Source organism: Rattus norvegicus, chromosome 3 (genome assembly GCF_036323735.1).
Source record: "Rattus norvegicus strain BN/NHsdMcwi chromosome 3, GRCr8, whole genome shotgun sequence".
Taxonomy (NCBI): domain Eukaryota; kingdom Metazoa; phylum Chordata; class Mammalia; order Rodentia; family Muridae; genus Rattus; species Rattus norvegicus.
The window spans coordinates 137,676,501-137,697,306 of NC_086021.1; the positions used below are offsets into that span (position 1 = coordinate 137,676,501).

The 20,806-nt window shown below is 47.0% G+C and overlaps 1 protein-coding gene and 1 long non-coding RNA gene across 2 annotated transcripts in view; one reads left to right on the forward strand and one right to left on the reverse strand.

Annotated features, from left to right (window-relative positions):
- Nucleotides 1-328: 328 nt before the first annotated feature.
- LOC134486444 (uncharacterized) lies at nt 329-20,521 on the reverse strand. The gene is made up of 2 exons (XR_010065390.1): nt 20,285-20,521; nt 329-2,145 (listed from the first exon to the last, which is right to left on the reverse strand). It is a non-coding gene; the product is annotated as an uncharacterized LOC134486444 (long non-coding RNA).
- The window catches only part of Tgm3 (transglutaminase 3), a 35,411-nt gene continuing 19,913 nt past the window's right edge, over nt 5,309-20,806 (forward strand). Inside the window, exons 1-5 of the mRNA NM_001108959.1 lie at nt 5,309-5,369; nt 15,766-15,939; nt 16,425-16,664; nt 17,264-17,382; nt 18,605-18,733. Coding sequence (NP_001102429.1) covers nt 5,363-5,369; nt 15,766-15,939; nt 16,425-16,664; nt 17,264-17,382; nt 18,605-18,733 — 669 coding nt within the window. The 5' untranslated portion in view covers nt 5,309-5,362. The remainder of the gene's footprint in view (nt 5,370-15,765; nt 15,940-16,424; nt 16,665-17,263; nt 17,383-18,604; nt 18,734-20,806) is intronic.

The following is a 20,806-nucleotide window of genomic DNA, read 5'->3' on the forward strand; positions in this document are numbered from 1 at the left end:
CGTTTCTCCTGTATCCATAATGTGTGCATATGAATTGTCGACACAGCAAAACAACAGGGAATATGAAACATTTTGCATTTGGTTACACAAATTCTAGACTTTAAATTTTTTTCTCTATTTGCTGAAGATATATCAAATTGGATCACTCCAAATCCATAGTCACACCGACTGCCTCAGTTAAACTCTGGGTTACAGAACAAAACAAGGAGATACAACTTCGGGGCAGTGAGTTGGAGGAAGGTGGGAGGAGGTGGAGAGGGCCGGAAAGAGCTAAGAGAAGGTGGGGTGAGGGCCATCGGATTGCTTCACATACATGCACGACGGTGTCAAAGAATGAATTTAATTAAAATGTGCCTCGTCAGACTACATTTAAGGCATTGAGGGAGTTTCTCAACTGAAAAGCAGGAAATGACTAAACTGGCTAGCAGAAATGATTCTCCCAGTTGGAGGTCCCAGGTGCACCAGCCTGAGGGTGAAAAGGAATCTCAGAAGGGAAGGAAGAGACCTGCACTCTCTACAGTTCAAGTCTCCATTTGGAGATCTTAGGCCAAGCATTTGTCTGTAGGCCTTGGTCCATTATCAGAAGAATAAAAAGCTGAGCTTCATGGCCTCTGGTCTGTTTTCTTCCCGAGAAGTTACATCCTCCAAAAGCCTTTGCCACCGTCACTTCCTAATGTCCTCTCTGGCTACAACATGGCTGCAGGTGTGCCATCAGGAGCCAGATGGTGGGTTGTAGTCTCTTCTCTGCATTGTTTTTTCCTGACCCTGCTCATGAATGACCAAGAGCGTTTGGCAGACGCCAATCTTTCCAACAGTCTCGTAGTGGGTTGAGACCCACTGATTTCTCTTCTATGTCTGAGAACTTAGGGTGACCACTGGGACTAAAAGTGGAGGCTAGCCTTCCCTACTGACTCCAAGCACTGTGTGCACCACACAAAGCCATGTGTGGGCAGCCCATGGAATGAAGACTGTCTGTCACTGCTGGTGGCTCCCCTTGATCTTCTCCTTCCTGGTTTGTCTGAAACACATCCTCTTTAATAAGCTGACCTCACCTATTGCCATCATCAGTATCTATCACTCTTTCTGGAAGATGACTACAAGTGATATGAACCCCTTTGGCTATGAGTTTATCATCTTCAAGATTTTCTGTTGCTTCTTGTCTGACTGTTCAAGGAAGTACATCACTTAGCTAGAATTCACTGTGCCACCTGCAGTTTACAGTCAAAGAAATGCACATAGATAATTTAGAAGGGATCATCAGATACCTACTCTTCTTACAAGGTTTTGTTTAATCGTGTTTGGGCAAGAGTAGGAAAGTGGGGGTACAAACATTGAAGTTGATGTTAGATCTGGCATTAGATCCCATGAGTCCCTACCTTCCTGTTCAGCCCTAGATTACTAACGCAGCCACCAATCAGTAACAACTGTCTAGGGGTAGAAGACCCAAGTGGGGGCTTTCCTAAGGTCCAGGCTACACTGAATGGAAGGACCTGGGTCAGGTAGATCCTGGTGGGTCCACATCATCTTATCAAGACTGTTATTAGCTCCTGTAAGCTAAGTTTCTTAGCTGTGAAATGGATTAGTGCTCCCTAAGAAGCTTTAGAAGTTAACAGATGTGGAACTCTTAGCACACAATCTGACATCAGGAATAGTGGTGAGTTTTTGTGTGTGTGTGTGTGTGTGTGTGTGTGTGTGTGTGTGTGTGTGTGCTTATGTATATGTGCACATACACAAGTGTGTGTGTGTGTGTGTGTGTGTGTGTGTGTGTGTGTGTACATATGTTTAGGTTTAACAACCCAGTATTAGCTAATCAATTAGTGGGCACATCCCTGGGGAAAACTAATTCTCCTTCTCATCAGTCATAACTTGCCTATGGCTCTTCTAGGGGTGAGGTCCCTAAAAGTTCCTTCATTTATGTCATCTGGTGCCATTGTTCAGGTCTTGTTTAGACAATCATATTACTGAGATTTCGTGGGTGCCACTCTCCTGTTGTATGTCCAGGTCTTCTTGGCTGTTCAAGTCCTTCTGTCCACTATGATATTCCCTGAGCTTTAGGCGTGGGTTTGTGCTGGAGATGTATCTGGGCTGAACAACTTCTCAGAGCCGGTGCTTTCTGTGTTGTGAAATCTTCAGCATCCTAAATCCCTTAATGAGAGGGAGAAAAAAAGGCAAATGATCAATGGGCTTCTCGTTTTAAAAGCCTCCGCTTGCGTGCTCCATCTTACCTGGTGTCTGGGCTGCAGAGTGTGGCCAAGCAGGAATTTCATCCTGTGTATAGCTGTCTGACTCAACTATGAACTGAAAATCATTTAGCTGAAGTTGTGACAAAGCCAGCAATTAGAGTTTGCCTGCAGGTTGGGGCTGTGGCAGTGGCCATGATGCAATCCTCCCACAGCCAGCATTAGGCTCAGGCAGACTCCCTGCTGTACCTGGCCTCTGGGGAGTTAACAGGCTGGCCAGCCTGGATGGGCAGCAGGGAAGGGGACAAGGGAAACTGGCCCGAGCGATGTCTCAGGAAGTATTTCTAGCACTGACTAAACAGTGGTTCTGGGTGTCCCTGCAGCTCAGCAGGATTTGTGGTCAGGAAGCAGAGGTCAGTGTGAAAGTAAACAGCCAAGGCCACACAGCAAGCAAGCTCTAGTGCCTAGATTTGCATCCGGGTCTTCTGAGTCCAGTGTCTATATTTATCTACCACACTGGGATAAAGGCTGGTCTGTGGGAAGACTACATGACCAGGCATTAGTGTAGACACTTGTGGGTCCCCTTGCAAAATTTGTGGCACTGAGAACTGTGCCATTCTTTAAGGATAACAATAACCCTAGTAATCTGAGCCCTGACTACTTGCACCCAGAGGTCGTGCTAATTAAGCTCTTTACAGCTCCTTTAATTCTCACAACAGTTCTGCCTCAGTTTTACACACAAGGAAACGGAAGCTCCGAATGATGAGCTGACCTGACAAAACCAGAATATGGACCCGGGTCTGTATGACCTCAGGCTCTTCCCCAAGGGCAGTGCCACCTGCTTGTCCTCTCTTCCGGTTACTTTGTCTTATTACTCAAAGGAATGCCCAGCGTCCAATTGCCCCTGGCACTCAGGCCCACAGAAATAGTAACACTAATGGGTAAGCTCTTCCTTCTCTTTGTTCCACACTCGAGAGTACAAGGAGTGATTCCACACTCGTTCATCACATTTGGGTCACACAGCAACTTCCAAGGCTCCTGGTAGGATGGATCCTGCATAACTAAGGCCTTCCTCAGAGCCACAGCTGATGGAACAGCATGGGCCACAGCCACCCTCAAACCTCCACATGAGATTCGGGGCTCTTTGCCAGATACCTCTGAAACCTCTGCTCTCTTCTTGACTGCCTAAGAAATAGGTGCCAAGCAAGCTACCTCTCCCCAAGCCATCAGGACTCTGAGAAGGCCAAGCTTCCTCATCATCTAGGAAGTGATGACTGAGCAGACCAGATCTGGAGTCATTTAAATTTGGGTCCCAGGCCCACAGTTGCATGGCCTCACGTTCATCTGTTTGTCCCCTTCATGATATAGCAGCAATAGAGCCTACGCTGTGTACGTATGTGAGGGCAGAAGAAGGTAACACTTGTGAAGGCAATGGCCACAGGAACCACAAGATGGAAGTTGTTATCGCCCTCTTAGTCGTCCGTTCATTCATTCATTCATTCATTCATTCATTCATTCATGTATTCAAGCAGGAGCCAGTGAGATGGCTCAGTAGATAAGAGCACTTGGCACACAAGCCTGGCACCCAGAATTGATCCCCGGAACCCACATAAAAGGCTGGACATGGCGGCACACATCAGCAACCCGAGGGGCATAGGAGGCAGAGACAAGAGAATTACCAGAACCTTGAGGACCACCTAGCCCAGAACAGCAACACAACAGAAACAAGAGAGACCCTCCTCCACAAGGCAGAGGGAGAGGACAGACACCCCAGAGTTGTCTTCGGATCTCCACACACTCACTCCAGCATACATGCCTCCATGCGTGCATATGACACACATGCTAATAAAAAATAATGTTTTAACTCTTATTCAAACAAGTTTGTGTTCTCACCACTGTCAGGTACTCATCTAGGTTTGGGGAAGAAAATTAGTAACATACAGCCTGTATCTCCAAGGAGCTCAGTCTACGGGTGGGGTCCTATTAAGCAGACAATTACAGCATAGTGCGGTCTATCTTAAACCCTCAATACATTTATTGATTGATTGATTGATTGGCTGGTTGGTTGGTTGATTTGTTTGTTTGTTTGTTATTGCATTGCTAGAGATGGAAGTCAGGCCCTCTGTGCAGATGCCCTAGCACCATGCTTTATCCCTATCTCCTTTTCCCAAGCTAGCCTATACCTTATGATCCTCCTGTCTCAGCTTCTCAAGAACTGTAATTCTGGTTGTGCAGCAAGCTACACCTGGAGGTGACTGTGAGCCACTTGATATAGGTGATGGGAACAAAACTGGTCTTCTGGAAGAGTAGAAAAGGTTCCTAACCACTGAGCCACCACACCAGCCCTTAATCTTCCCTTTAATGTTGGAGCCAAAAAACAGGTCAATGACTCCTCCTACACTTCTGGAGAGAGCATACGGCTGGAAAGTCAGTGGCCATTTCTAGTGCTTCGTGAAAAAAGACTGTGGTCCCCCTCACCTGGATTCTAACCGCCATCTGATTTCAAGATCTTTGGTGTAGTCCATGGTGAGGCACATGCATTCGCTTTCCACTTAAATAATCATATTGAATTAAATCCCCCATCCTTGTGAGCTGAGAGTGTGGGAATGCTTATCCTCAAACCTAAACAAAAGCTTCCAAGTTTCAGATGTGAAGGATGACCCAGGACCTAGAACTTAGGGCTGCCAGCCCCTCCGGATGAACTTTCTATTACCTTCTCCCTGGGCACATGAACTGTGGCGTGTGGAGGCAGTTAGCCCTAATAATATATGTGCACAGAGAGAAAGGACTGTCCTAAGTTCTAGACATGCCCTTGTCACAAAAGTCTTCCTGACATGAGTTTGGGATAAGTTTCCTAAATGCTGGGGCTCCAGGAAGCCACTTACCTTTGTAAATGAAACAAGAAATCCCAAGAACAAACCAACTTTCTTTCATCTCCTTTCTTCTTTGCCAGCCCATCTTGCATAAGCACGGTGACCATCCATTGGGTGGCGGGTGTGTTGTAAGTGAAACGTCTACAGGCACTACAGGAATGACTTGGTGCCTCGCCCACCTCATTAGAATTCTAATTGGGGTGTGTAGGAGAGGCTTCTATAAATGGTAAGGCAGTCCTTGGCGCCTGTCTCCCCACATCATCTCTGTCATTCCCAGAGGAGCCCCAGGAAAGGCAGAAGAAGCCGAACATGAGTGGTGAGTGTGGTGTCTCTCCAGCAGGTCCTCTCGGGAAACCCATTCTACCTTCTGGGCCTGCCTGGCAGAGCAGCCAGTCGGGACAGTTGTGTGTCTTGGGGACTCTGTTTTGGGGTTCTGTTCAGGGGCATCTCTATTCTAGAGTACCTGCTGGGTTCTGCTGGCAGATTTCAGTGGCGGAACGTGACTGGAATGGATGGCATGTGGGTAGGATGTTCAACACATTCCCCTTCAGGACAAGCTTTTGTCTTTATTGGTACTTATTCGTTGCTACCTATAAAGTCAAGTCAGATGGCACTCTGGGTTTCTTAGTACACTTTTCCTGGCTGTCAGTAGCAGGGACAAAGGAAAGCAACTTTCACAGGGTGAGAGAGAGACATGTGGAAGATGAGTGCTGAGAAGCCGCTGGCGTGTTCCTAAGTAAACTACAGATCCTCAAACACTGGGGCAGCCTCCCTGGCTTCACTGGCTGTGTGAAGGCCCAGGAGCAGACGTGGCAAGCATGTCACACGTTCCCGACTGTCCCTAGGAACAGCACCAGGGAAGGCGACTGAAAAGGAACAAGAAGTGCAGGTTTTTTGACTCCGTGGTTACTGTCGAGGATTTGGGCCCTGCTAATTACTGCCTATCATGGTGATTGGCCTTGGACCTTGATGCCAGCAATGCCAAACCCAAACAAAGCATGAGTCAAACCTGTAAAGTGTGGTGAATGGTGGTTAGGAGCACAGAGTACCAATCCAGACACAGAAGGTGGATATGGGCCCCAGATGAGGACTGGGCAGGGGATGCTCATGGTACCATCCAGTCCCTCTCACGAATACAAGCACGGCTGAGATGCTAAAAAGAAGTTCTCGGGGGTCTTACAACTTCGCCAAAAGGGGTTGGAAGTTGTCATCCAGTACATCTCTCTTCTGCCAGGAAGAGGCTGGGGACCGGGTACAGGAAGAGCCTTAGGAAGGTCAAACAGCAAGTTGGTAGCAAAAATGAACCAAATCCCCAGTACCAGGGTGCCTTTCCACTAGGCTCTGTGTCCAGATCTGAGCTCAAAAATGACTCCCAGCAGGTGAGCCACCAGACCTCTTTCTTGAGCTTGGACTTCGGCTGCTTTCTTGCAGGGAAGAGCTGGGAACTTCTCCTGGGTTCCTGACTTCTTTGTATACACCTACAACCTGCCAAGGTCCTTTCCTATCCTTATTTCAATTCCTCAGACCACAAGAGTATCCAGGCTCCCCAAAAAGAAGATCATCTCTCTGAGCTCCATATCTTGAGACTTCAGCCCCACCTGTTGTTTGCATCGAAGACCAGATTAGACACACACACACACACACACACACACACACACACACACACAGCCCTGGCTCAATGGCCTCTGTCACCTCCCTTAGCATGTGCCCACTTTGTGCTGCTCAAGCTGTATCTACCATTTAGGATTATATCCAAGAGCAGGGCTGTGGAAGCAATTGGCTTTCAGCCCTGTCCCTAGTGATCTTAGGGGTACTCTACCCTGTGAGTCTGTTTCCTCAGCTCTGACGTGGATTATACTCACCTAAGAGTGTGCATTAGCATGACTTAGTAGCACTTGGGAGTTTTTGGTTTTTTGGGTTTTTTTTTTTTTTTTACTGCGCCTGTTTCCTCCTTACCTTAGGATCTTAAGAAAGCCTGATGAGGAAGGGGTAGGTGTTAGGGTGCAAACATTGTTTCCATATATAGAATCATCAAAGAGTTTTTTTTTTTAAAAAGACAGTCTGTGTTTTAAAAAAGGAGAAGCCCCCGTGGGATAAAATCCATTTTCTGTTCCCAGGTGATTTCCAGAGGACCTCTTCTATTAGCACAAGTCACCCCAGCCTCCTTCCTCATCTTCCTTTCATGAGTTCCCAGGTTTGCTTGGGTTCACACACTCTTTGAATTCACCTCTAATGGCTTCCTATGCTGCCTCTACCCTGCAGGGCTGTGGTGTGCATGTGGGGCAGCCATTCCCCTCCTTGGGGCCCACATGCTAGGCTGGGGTGTATGTTGGAATTTGGAGATTCTCTCTGTATCACTTAGGAGGAAAGGAAACAAGATTGGGTCTCTTGGGTGGAAAGATGGCTTCCAAAGGAGACTGCATTGCGTATGCTGAGCCCCTCTCCCTTGGGAGATGATGGTAGCTTCTCTCCCTCCACTCCTACCCCATAGAGCAGCCACACAAGTCATTCGTGTGAAGGATCTTTCACACATATGAACTGAAGCATAGCCTAAGGTACCTGTTCTCTGCCCCAGCTACACATTTGGAATCAGCAGTAAAGTCGCTTTTAAAGGCCAAAGGTGTTCCTAATCCCGATCCTGATTTGATTGGTTGGGGAAACTCTTGGCTCAAGACATCACTCTCCTGGTGACTCCCCCGTGTGTCAAGGCTTGAAGCACCACCCCCCACCCCCACCCCAGCAGGAGAGATGACAAGCTCACTCTTTAGAAAGGAAGCATGTGAAGTCCTTCACCTCTAACCTGTCAGCATGATACCCAGGGCACAGAGCAGGCTGTGGTTAATGGCTTCTACAACACCACAGTAGTTGGCTGAAGCGAGCAGCTTGGAGTCAGATTTTTGTCAAGGAAAATTGGATTCCATCTTGGCCTTGGGTCTAGGTTCTGTCTGAGCTTGTGATATTGGAGCAATGAGTTCACCCCGCTGAACTCACAACACCCCCACCCCCATTGTAAATTGGTATAACGCCGTAGGCTTTTATGAGTTTAAAGGATGCAAGTGTGGTGCTCCGTGCTTGGCACAGAAGGAGCTACAGCCTTCCTGACCTTAGAAGAGGCAGATGTTGAGGTCTCACCACTCCCTTTGTATGTTGAGACACCCACAGTTCAGAGACATTGAAGGCCTAACCCAAGGCCTCTCTACCTATCCAAGGTTTTACCCCAGGAACTTTGCCAGACCCTTCCCCGGCCTGCTGACAGATCCTGGCCTTGAGGCCTGCTGACTGACAGATCCTGGCCTTCAGTGCCAGGAAATGTCGCAGTGTGTAAAGCACCCAGTTTGGAGGTGTCTTACTGTGGAGAGAGGCTAAAAGCAATTGATACCGACTGGAAAGAGAGAAAGGAGAGTGTGTCTGGCAGTGAGTCCTGGGATCCAAGGAGTGGCTGGCCAGGGCCTGGAGCCTGAGGGAGTGGCCTGGGGAATGACTCCTGCTTCCGTGGCTTGGATCCGAGACCTGGCTACTAAGCCAAGCTCTGCTTCTAAGCTACACTGTGCTTTCAGTAGGGTCCCTTCTGCCATTTTGGAGTTGGGGCGGGGAATCTGGTTTTCTGAAGTGAGATATGGGAATTATATTGAATTACGTCACCATTTTTCAAGATGTCCATTCCAATCCATTTCAGATTGTGACATCAGTTTAGACAACCAGCATGTGCTGTAAGTTGGTGTAATGGAGAAAATGTCAAGAGTATGTGCATTGTGGTATCTAGTTACAAATCAATGTCAGGGAACACCAAAATATGCTTCGTAGTGTGGTCCCTATCCTGAAATCCTCTCAGCTAAATGACTTTTAGATTTTCCATTAGTTGGGACTGTGGAGCTCGCTCAATAGTTGTTCTTGCAGAGGACCCAGGCTCAGTTCCAAACACTTGCATGGTGTCCCAGCCTTCCATAATTCCAGTTCCAGGGAGTCTGATGACCTTTTCTGGCCTCTGAGGGTACCAGGCATGCGTGTAGTACACTGACATACATAAAAGGAAATCACTTGTACACATAAAAAATAAGTGAAGTATAATTTCCATTAGCATTAATTAAGTCTGGAAACCTGTAATATAAGAATGCATCTTTGCCTAAGGAAGACATAATAAGAATAGAATCAGACTGGTGTGTGTAGGAGACCAGCTCCCCATGTGTAAGGCCTGCCATCTTGGTGCCCCGCTAGCTCCTTTCTCAGCCCAACACTTAGCAACCAAGACATCCTCAGATGTCTGCTGCCAGCAATTTCTTTATAGAGCTGGCCTGATAAGGGCATGTTTAGCCGATGGTAATCTCCTGTCACAGTCTGACATCTTCTTACACTGCCCTGCCAAATGTGAGCCCCAGAAGAGATGGGTGAGAGCTATAATCACAGGATCATAGAAGTAGGATTACTTGTAAATGACAGTGATTCCCCAAGAGACAACCAACCAGAAAACAAAAGCCACCCAGCTGTTCATTTCCTCTTTACACAATAGATCTGAATGTAGGTAGATCCAGAGATGTTCATTTCCTCTTTACACAATAGATCTGAATGTAGGTAGATCCGGAAAGGGAAGGGAACTACATAGTTCTCAGAACACAAGCTCTGACCAGCCCCACGACTTACTGCCACACATGGCCCCTGTGGAATCTGAGGTGGATATTGCAAGCCCCATCCACATCACTTTACACCCGAGACAGCAGGATAGAAGAAAGAGGAGGAAAATAGGCCAAGCACATTTGCCAACTGCTGCCACAAAGGTTTCCTAGCTGGGCGTGATGTAATGATGAGGTGATGTCATCTCAGTGCTGGGAGGCTGAGGCAGGAGGATCAAAAGTTCCAGCAAGCTTGGGCGTGTTCCAAGTGTGTGGAGATAGAATAGGGTCACATATTCAGGGCACTCCTGGGCTACATAGCGAGGCTTATCTCAGAACCAAAGATCTTCAAAAGAATTGAATACAGCAACTCAGAGAAATACATGCTTCATAAAAGCCCTTTTCATAACAGCCAGAATATAGAAACAACCCATGTCTACCAGCTGAGTAAAAGATAAAATGTAGGGTGTATTTGTGTAGTGGAATATGGTTCGTCCATAGGAGAATAAGTTGTGCATTCGACAGCATGAACGAGCCTTGGAAATATTGTACCAAGCAAAACGAGGCAGACGTCAAGAACCAGTACTGTGTGGTTCCGTTTTTACCAGATCATCCAGAACAGACAAAACTGTAGAGGCAGGAAACAGACCGGAGGTCAGAAGACTCTAGGGAGGAGTGGCAATGATGGAAACTAGGTAGAGTTCACACAACATACAAATATACTAAACATACTGAAGTGTACTTAAAATGCGTAAGATGTTAATTTTTATCCTATGTCACTGCAATTTTAAAAGACTCATTGGAAGTTCTGGCCTATAAACCACTGGCTAGACATGGTTTATGTGCGTCCCCTGACGGGAACCTGTGAGATGCACAGCCTATTAAAATGCAGGTTTTGTTATAGGAAAGGGGGAAACAAGTGAACTTCGGGATAGAATTTAGCAGTCTCTCCATCAGAAATGCTGGTGATGCTGGTATTTACTGAGATATGTCTTCATCCTGACACTGATACAAAGAGTCATCCTAGGGTGGGATGGGGAAATGGTCTGCAGTGAGACATCAGGGGCATTTGCTTGCAGACTTCCCCATCTTTGTGCAGGGAGAAGCTTAGAAAGCAAATGAGTCGTTTCTCGGTGTTCTTTCCCCCTCTTTTCCCCCAGGAACTCAAACCCAGGGCTTTGAGCATTCTAGTCTCCTGCCTAAATCAAGCTATACCCCTAGTCTTTCCCTTTCCTCCTGACAATGTTTAAGTGTGTGACTTGAGTCCATTGCAGGCCAAGGAGACTCTCCCTTCACCTCTTCCTTTCACCCAAGCAGGCAATAGAAAACACCTCTGAGATGAAAACACATTCGTGAGCTTTCAACCTGAGGAGACCCCAAGATGGCGGACACTTTTTCCCCTTTCCCTTCATTTTTTTTTCCTTTTTTCAGAGCTGGGGACCGAACCCAGGGCCTTGTGCCCCCTTTCCCTTCTTACTCTTCTGGCAAAGTAGACAACATGCTCTGTTAGGAGCAATGATCTGGGCATAGCCAAAGGCCCCTGCTACCCACAAACAGGAGTTCCTGATTCAGAGGTTCATGGGTGGGACAGGGTCCGAGAATGGCAGCCAGTGAGCCTTCTTGTGCAGCTCTCTCAGGGACGACAAGGCAGATGGATCCTGTTCATTCACTGTCCCCAAAGACTGCCCTCCAAGAACACGTTTCCTCCCACTAGGTACTCAGTGTCCCTGTTCATTAGGTTACAATGTCAGTGAGTAGACAGTACATCCTAAGCACCTCTTACTACCTACAGTAGCTTCTGGGTTCTGAGCCTTACATGGAACCTATTCCCAAGAGAAGACCTGGGGACACAGTGACAGTAGAGTCAGAGATCCTGGTGGAAAGGAAATGCTGTTTCCTTGTAGCCTGCTTACAGTGCTCCTAGTTAACAAATGAATGAAATTTCCACACCAGCCAGCCCCACTCTTGTAGCATTAACTAGATGCCCTATGGCCTATGGAATAAGAGCTCGGTTTCACAAGTCTGTTAATCACACAGATGTAAAGAAAAAGACTGCTGATCCAAATTATGGACAAATTAAAGCAAGCTATATTTTGGTTTTAGTAAGTCTTCATTACATAGACAACCTTGATTGATTACAGAGTTAATTAATGATTAATGATGACCATAGTCATTGATGATTATATCAATTTCCCTTCCCTGAAGAACAGGGTCATGATAACTGAAGCCTCTAACCCTCTGAGGACATGGTTGGTTTCCTAGGCAACCAGCCACTATCCTGAGGCTGTTGGAAGCTCCCAACCACCAGTTATCTTATTAGTTTAAAAAGACACTCACCCTTTCCAAGATCCCAACTGTTTTAGAAGACTTGTGCCAGGAAAAGGCAGAGACCAAATATACATTTCTGATTGGGCCACACAGCTTAGTCCATGCTCTGCTGATTTCTAGGTACCAAGGTGGACGCTCTGTCTCCTGAACTTGTTTGCAGTTGCCAGAGTCATCCATGGTGTATATATAATATATATAATGGGTTCCCTGTGTGGTCAACAGTTGACACGCTGCATACTGGTGACACATATGAGTCCACCTTTCCGTCTTCCTTCAACTCAGGAAGGACTTTCAGATCTCACAATACCCCTCAGGTCTCTCATGACTGTGTACCTACCATATCCCACTCAGGAAGGAGTAACTATGACCAAGGCTTCCCCACATCTTGGCTCTTTCACCTATAAAACTCTGAGTGCAACTCATGGCATTAATGGGCTAAGGCATGTAAAGACTTGGGACGATGGTTAGCACATCAAAGCCTAGCAAACTTCAGCTAATGCAGTGATTGTCATCACCACAATCATGCTGCAGCTGACCTGTCTGCTACACCTCTGGTGGGAGGGATCGGGTCCTTACAGCCTTCTCTCATCCTGAAGTGCAGCCTCATCTCGATTATTCCTTCCAAGCACAGCCACTGGTTTCTAGAATGAATGAGGAAGGCACAGCTATGGCAGAGTGCATAAACGTCAGTAGAACCAAGAGGCAGGGGTTGGGGTGGGGGTAAAACCCCTGTGGATGGGAACAGATGCCAACCATAAATGTGACTCTCCCCACTCTTCTATCCTTACCCCTGTCCTCGGCAGAGGGCCGTACACTTTCTGCCCCAAAACAGTCCATGGTCTAGCAAAGTGAGCTTTTACTTCTGGCCATGCATCATTTGGGGGATAAAAAAAGTCAGAGGCTAGAGGGTCTGAAAACACCTGGCTCATAAATTCCTCCTCCTCCTCCTCCTCCTCCTCCTCCTCCTCCTCCTCCTCCTCCTCCTCCTCTTCTTCTTCCTCCTCCTCCTCCTTCTCTCTTTTGTTTTTGTTCTTGTTTTGTTTTTATTTTTATCAAGAAGGGTTTCTCTGTGTAGCTTCTGCTGTCCTGGAAGCTGTAGATCAGGCTGACCTTGAACTCAGAGACCCACCTGCCTCTGCCTCTCTCTCTGCCTCTCTGCCTCTCTGCCTCTCTGCCTCTCTGCCTCTCTGCCTCTGCCTCTGCCTCTGCCTCTGCCTCTGCCTCTGCCTCTGCCTCTGCCTCTGCCTCTGCCTCTGCCTCTGCCTCTGCCTCTGCCTCTCTGCCTCTCTGCCTCTCTGCCTCTCTGCCTCTCTGCCTCTCTGCCTCTCTGCCTCTGCCTCCTCCCCCGCCTCCAAGTGCTGGGATCAAAGGATTGCACCACCACTGCCTGGTAAGGCCCTTCTTTTCTTTGAAACAAGATAGAATTGGAGATTTTTGTTTTACAGATTTCATTTCCCTTTAATACATACTGTTGGTGGGATTGTTCGACCATAGGGCGGTTCCATTTTTTAGGGCATTAACACTGAGCCAAATCCCCAACCCCTCATTTTTTAATTGTCTTGAAGGACTGCTACACTGTTTTCCATAATAGCTATATTGTAATAATTTCCATTTCTACCACAGTGCATAGGGTTGTTCTTCTCTCAGCTCACATTACTTCTTATCTTTTGTATTTTGGAAAGTAATGGTTCCTACCAGAGTAAGATAATCTCACAGTTTTGATTTGCATCTCCCCCGTGATTGTGTATACTGAGCACCGTATACCTTCATATAGCTTTCTGCCAGTTTCTGTTCTCTTTTAAGGTCAAGTATTTTCAGTAAAGCCTTTCTGGCCTCTACAAAAATATAGCCAAACAAAACAAAACCCTTCTGTGTTGTCTGCATTTCCCATGTACCTTTAGTTGAAAGAAACTGGATTCTTCCAATCCTATCCTTCACTATGTCTTTTTCTTGTCTTGCTGACTAAGAAAAACCTTTGACTGATCGACATACATTTTACAGATTTCTACTCCCAACGTGTCTGACAGTGCTTTATAAACAATAGGTCTCTCTCTCTCTCTCTCTCTCTCTCTCTCTCTCTCTCTCTCACACACACACACACACACACACACACACACACACACACACACACACACTTTGAATACCCCACATTCACCCTGTTCTATGGACTACATTTTGAGTTGCATTTAGAACAGATTTCGGTATTTGTTTATCTATCTTCGCTCTTTGGTCATGCGGCTGTTGCCTGCACGCACGCCTATGCATCACCTGTGTTTGGTGCCTGCAGAAGTCAGAGAAGGCCTTAGGATTCCCTGGAATTGGAGTTACAGACCCTTCTTACTCGCATGTGAATTTGGGGGCTCTAACCTGGGTCCTCTGGGAGAACAGCGGATGCTCTAACCATCGAGCCGTCTGTCCTGGCTCTAAGACAGTTACTTTTTTGATGTTAGCTTTGCTTTGTTTATTTACATATCCCTTCATTCACTTCTGTGCCTAATCAGTCAAGCAGAGTGCTAGGCTAAGAATATAAAGATGGAGAGGATGTGTCCTCATGGACAGCCTGTCAACACACACAAACGGGGATGGTTTCTGACGGTGCGATGTGCCGTCATATGCTCAAGACTACTTCACGGTGAAAACAGAGAGCAGTTTGTTTTGCAGTGGAGTGAGTGATGTAACACCCCAGCTATAACTCGAAAGGATAAGATTTCCCAACAGGTTGGATTGAGCTAAACGTCTCATAAATTATGTCATCTCCCATAAGCCTGATGTAGTTTCGCTCCACTGCTTCCACGGTCATCTGAGAAGTGGAGGAGGGTGGCTTCTGAGACATTTGTCATAGGGAGCACTTCCCGGGGAGCACTCGCAAGTTGCTTCTGCTAATATTCCCCAATCCCAAGCACTATCAAGGCTTCTTAAAGTTGTGGCTGATCTCTCTGGTCTCCAAGGCCAACACCAATGTATAGACATCAACCCTGGTGAGATTGAGAGTGGAAAGATGCATTTGGGGTCAGAGAAATCACCTCCTCTCAGTTCTGTTGGAGTCCTGATGACACCCAGTTCTCTTTCCTTTCTTTTCTTTTAACCTGTGTGTGTGTGTGTGTGTGTGTGTGCAGGAGCACTGTGGCATGCTCAGGAACATGCTGTCTGTAGATGTTGGGATACCTTCCTCAATGTTTCCTCACCATATTTCCCAGGGAAGGTCTTTCCCTGAACATGGAGCAAGCTGTTTCATCTAGATTGCCCCATCAGCAAGCCCTGGGGACCTGCCTATTTCTACCCTTAGTACCAGGCTATAGCTATGCACCAACACCCAGCTGTTTATGGAAACGCTACAGATCTGAGCCGAGGTCCTCAGGGTTTCACAAGTACTTCACCCACCAAACTGTCTCCCCAGTCTCTCGTGACATGGTTCTTCTAGCTGGTTGAGTGATATTTCCTTGAGTGTTCAGCCTACTCCTCAAGGCCTAATGACAAGTCACAAGATGGACGGAGAGAGTCTGAGCAGAGGGAATGGTTGGTGGAGTGGCTTGGCCACCTGAAAGGCAGGACATTTATGTGATCCTGGATTATGTGAGTTGCAGTATTTGTATACAGAAAGGTTGAATGGGGACAAGTGGTGACCGTTCTGCTATGCAGAAGTGACGCTTTTGTGCCGTACTGTGACTCCTACGTGGTCAGCTCCCTGCTGCCTCCATACCCATGCATGGCTTTTTGGTATGCTGCACACTTGTTCCTTCTCCCTCAAGACTTCAGATTCTATTTTCTGTCTTACAGCTTTAGAGGTCCAAAACATCAACTGGCAGATGCCAATGAATCGAAGGGCACATCACACAGACAAGTTCTCCAGCCAAGATTTCATTGTACGGAGAGGACAGCCCTGGGAGGTAATACTGCTCTGCAACCGAAGTCTTGAGTCTGGAGACAATCTGAACTTCATCGTTTCCACAGGTACTCACTCTGCCCCCTCCACACATACCTACTGAGCTACCCTTGAGGGGCCATTGGGCTTTGAGCTATGTCTTGATTTAGGATAACTATGGGAGCATGAGACTTATGGTCTTCAAATCAAGAAGGATGTGGCCTGCATGTTCCCTCTAGTTACCTCAAGCACTACAATGACATGCTTTACTGGATGAAGGCCTAGATCAGTGGTTCTCACCCTTCCTAATGCTTTGACCCCTTAATACAGTTTCTCCTGTTGTGGTGGACCCCAACCATAAAATTATATCATTGCTACTTCATAGCTGTAACTTTGCTACTATTAGGAATTGTAATGTAAACATCTGTGTTTTCTGATGGGCTTGGATGGCACAGGACCCACAGGTTGAGAACCACCGACCCAGAGGCATTCATTCACAGTGACATCAGAGCCTGGTTTCTTCTAGGTCCTACCCATCTCCTTTTGTTTCCTTCATTTTCTGTTTCTCTCACAGGTCCCCAGCCCTCTGAGTCAGCCAGGACAAAGGCTGTATTTTCCATCTCTGGGAGAAATACAAGTGGCTGGAGTGCAGCGCTCAAAGCCAGCAATGGCAATAATCTGTTCATTGCTATTGCCAGTCCTGTCAGCGCTCCCATCGGATTGTACACACTGAATGTTGAGGTCTCCTCCAAGGGCAGGGTCTCCTCTGTGAAACTTGGCACATTCACAGTGCTCTTCAACCCATGGCAACAAGGTAGGTCTCTAAGCACTGCGTTCCCACATGTCCCTGATAGAAACAATGAGTGTGCAAAAGAGAGAAGGTTACCCTGTGCTCCTTACAGGCTTAGATCTGGTTGGAAAACGCCTGTGGGCTGTGAAAGGAGCAGAAAGCTACTAGTCAGGAACTCCGCACTCACCTGGCTGTGTGACTCTAGGCAGTGACACTATCATTTCCATCCTCAAACACTTCCCCATTAGGTGTATGTTGTGTGGTTACCTTCTGGGGCTCCTGTGGGAGTTTTTATACAGCACGATAAATTCTAAGAGACAACCGAAGAGTAAAAGTCTACAATGTGGCAGTGCCCTGCTATTTGAAGGTGCAAATATCTCTTCCTTAGGCTCTTAGGTCAGCTTAGCTTCTCTCTCTAGGCTGAGTACCCACAGTGAGGGCTGGAAGTGTCATAGCCCAAGGCATCATTCTTCACTGGAGATTGGGGGATGGGCCCAAAATGACTGATTTCATTGGTTCACTATGGCATCTGTTTTTTTTGTCTCCCTCTCCCTCCCCTTCACCCTTCCCGTGTGTGTGTGTGTGTGTGTGTGTGTGTGTGTGTGTGTGTGTGTGTGTAACAGGGGATGATGTCTTTATGAGTAACCATGCTGAAAGACAAGAGTATGTTGAGGAAGATTCTGGCATCATCTACGTGGGCAGCACAAATCGAATTGGCATGGTTGGCTGGAACTTTGGACAGGTAAACAGACCATAAGAAGGCTGGGGTTTTCTCCCTGCGACACAAGATGCTCAGTACTTATAGCAGATTGTCCTATCATCCTGCCCTTCTATCTGTTCATTCATTTGGGACACATCTGTTGACCATCTGTTCTAGAGCCTAAGCCGAACACTGAGATACAGACAGATAAACCTCATGCTCCACAGGAGTCACAGTCTAGTTGGCATGATGGACTCTACTGGATTGATAAAGTAAAATATCTCTGATGCCACAACACACAAATAATTAAAAGACCCATCAAAGAATCTCAGGACAGTAATATAGCTCCTGTTTTTCATTCCACACAAAATTGTGGTGAAGCCCCATTATCGAATATTCTTGGCCTTTCAAACCCATAGCTTTTGTTTTGCATTACCATCTGAGCCCAGAGAGTTCCCTGGTTTTCTCAGTTTAGAAAATGATTGGGAGTGCCTTTTCACCTTTCATTTTCCAGACCATACATGAAAGCATTAGAATGAAGTACCTTGGGCAGCCAGGGTGCCCACATAGCCAGATGTGGCTGGGCAGGTGCATGTGGATCCATTCCAGGTTCCATTATGGAGCTGACTACATCAAGTTTCTAAGTTGAGCCTCTGTGTTGACTTAGTGAAGAGGGAGAACATGAGGGGTATAAAAGTACATAACACACCCAAGAATGGGAGCAGGCATTTTGGGTGGGATGGTTTGTGAAAGCCTTTTTTAGGGAAGGAGCTTGTGAGCCTGAGGAGGTAAGGGAGACTGCTAGCTAGCCATCTTGAAGAAGAACATTCTAGGAAGAAAGAAACAAATGCAAAGACTCAGGGCAAGGAGAGCAAGCATGTGAAACAATTCTCGTGTGTCTTATTTTGTAAACATAGCTTTCTGTATGTCTTCAGCCACACATTTTATCTGGTCTGTTATTAAGCAAATAGAGAAACTAAGACTAGAAAGGCTGACTCGTTCCTGAGTCCTCAGCAAAGCTGAGAGTGGACTGTACCATGCCGTCTCCTGTTCATGCTAGTGGAATGAATTCTGGTTCATGTAGAGTGAGAGATCTGGTGAACTTGCTGGGCAAAGGCTAGTTGTTGGTGGCTGCTTCTCCATAGCTCTTAGCTCGGAAGGCCACAGAGTGACAGGGCTTGGGTATGTCCAGTGGTCCTCACCATTGTGCTCCAACAAACTGGGTCATTTCCTTCATTTTAACATGTGGTCCCATTACGAACAGTTTGAAGAAGATATTCTGAGCATCAGCCTCTCCATTTTGGATAGAAGTCTGAATTTCCGTCGTGACCCGGCGACTGATGTGGCCCGCAGAAATGATCCCAAATATGTTTGCCGGGTGCTGAGTGCCATGGTAAGTAACAGGAGACAATAGCAAGTGCCACTCACTGCGTTATCATGTGGCTGCATGTCAGGCCATACACTTGTGTCTCATGGGTTTGGTAGCTTCAACCTTGCCCATTTTGTCAATAGAGAATGTGGAACTCCTATAAATTAAGGGACTGACATGTGTAGTGACCAAGCAGCAAAAGCAGAACCAGACCCCAAACGTGATTGGTTTCAAAGCTCCTTCTGCCATATGGCAAGGCCTGTTTTAGATGACGATGGGAACACGCCCATTAGGTGTTTACCAGGGATAGGGTGAGAGGGAGGATGAGAAGTTTTGCTCCATCATGAGGCCTCCTAGGAAAGGAGAGTTGTGTCCAGTGAGACTGGGATGTGAGCCCCCTTGGTAACATGGAACCTTCAAGTTTCTTGACAGGAGGAGAACAGAGAGCCCCACTCATTTCTAGTCAGAGAAAGAGACTCAGGGGATTAATGTAACCTACTCACAGTGTGTGCTTGTGAGTCAAACAATGTCTCGAGCTACTGGACAGGGTTTCTTTCCATTCCCATGGACCTAGACACATGAGAACAGCACACACACACACACACACACACACACACACACACACACACACAATCCTGGAGGAATCTGCACTCAGTGTGTACAGACTATCTCCATCAAAAAGATCTACCTGCCTAAAAATTTAAAGGTCACTACGGTGGCTTTTGGGAGCCTGAGGAGACCAGACGATCATGAGTACCTAGTCAGTCTTGGCTTCACAGAAGAACCCTGTCTCCAAAGAAAGCTAAAAATCAAAGTGAGCTCTTTTATTCTAACTTTCATGAACTAAATCATAATATAGAAATATCGTTAGCATCATTTTATGTTGGCCATGGTTTAGGCACACCTTGGACTATTTCCAGGGTGCCCAGTTACTTTGTTAGAAATCTGAATCAACTTTGGGTGGCACGCTGATGCCTAAGATTAATTAGGGAAGGCTTCTAAAAAAAAAAAAAAAAAAAAAAAAGGAAGGGGGAGGATCTTGAACAGAGCCCTGCAGGAAAGAAGTGAGATGGGCCCAGAGACACTTAAGACCTTCAGATCCAGGAAGGCCTTAAACATCCAGGACAGAGTATGGAGCAAGGGAGCTCTGGGCTGAACCTTCAAAAGCGAGTTGCTTTGATAAGGGGTAGCCAATGGAAGCAGAGGTCAAATAAAACTGGAGATCCGGGCCACTTAAAAAGCCAAGTTTCCTGCCAGCAAATAGAGTAGTGGAGTCCAGCCGTGAAGCCAGCTGGCTCCTCAGCTGCTGACTCACTCAGCCTGGGGCCAATCTATGCTATCTCAGAGCTGATTTCCTCAGACGTGCCTCCCTGATGCTCTCTCCAGACCCTCCTTTTGGGCAGGGCTAGGCCAGGAGCTAATTATGGCTTCTGAAGAGCTTTGAAGTACTCGGCTTTCAGCCAGCAGTGACCTTACCCCGAGCACCCATGACCCCTGGAGCTGGTGAGCTGCACATCTTCCCTGGTCAAGGACGCCTAGCTTGCATGGTACCACTGAAAGTGATAGAGAGCTCACCTCTGGGCTGGCGGCTCATCCTGGGCCAAGATGCTTCCTGTGTCTGCTGTGCACTTTCGTACACCTTGCTACCTTCATAGGTGCTCCAGCGAGAAGGGGCAGACTGACAGGTTGAGGAGTCAGTCTTCGAGGTCCCGGGCTAGCCTCTCACTGCACAGCTGGGATAAATAGCAGAGTTTTATGGACTCTGAACGCTGACCGGGGGAGCACCTCTGATGAATCTACAGCACACATTGTCTGTATTGGAATGTGAAGGTGCAGTGGTCATGGAGACAAACCGACCCCCAGGATCACCAAGGAGACAAGGGGCAGGGAGTAGCCATGAGCTCTTCCTCCTCCCTCACCAGGCAGTGTGTGATGATGAATGTGAGCATGTGCGTTGCTGAAGATTGAACCCAGCTGCACACATGCTAGGCAAGTAGCCAACTACCGAGATAGATACAGCCCCTGGTCTCTTTTATAACTTTTATTATGGAGGAATCCAGACCTATACAAAAGTAGAGAGAAATATACAAATCCTTA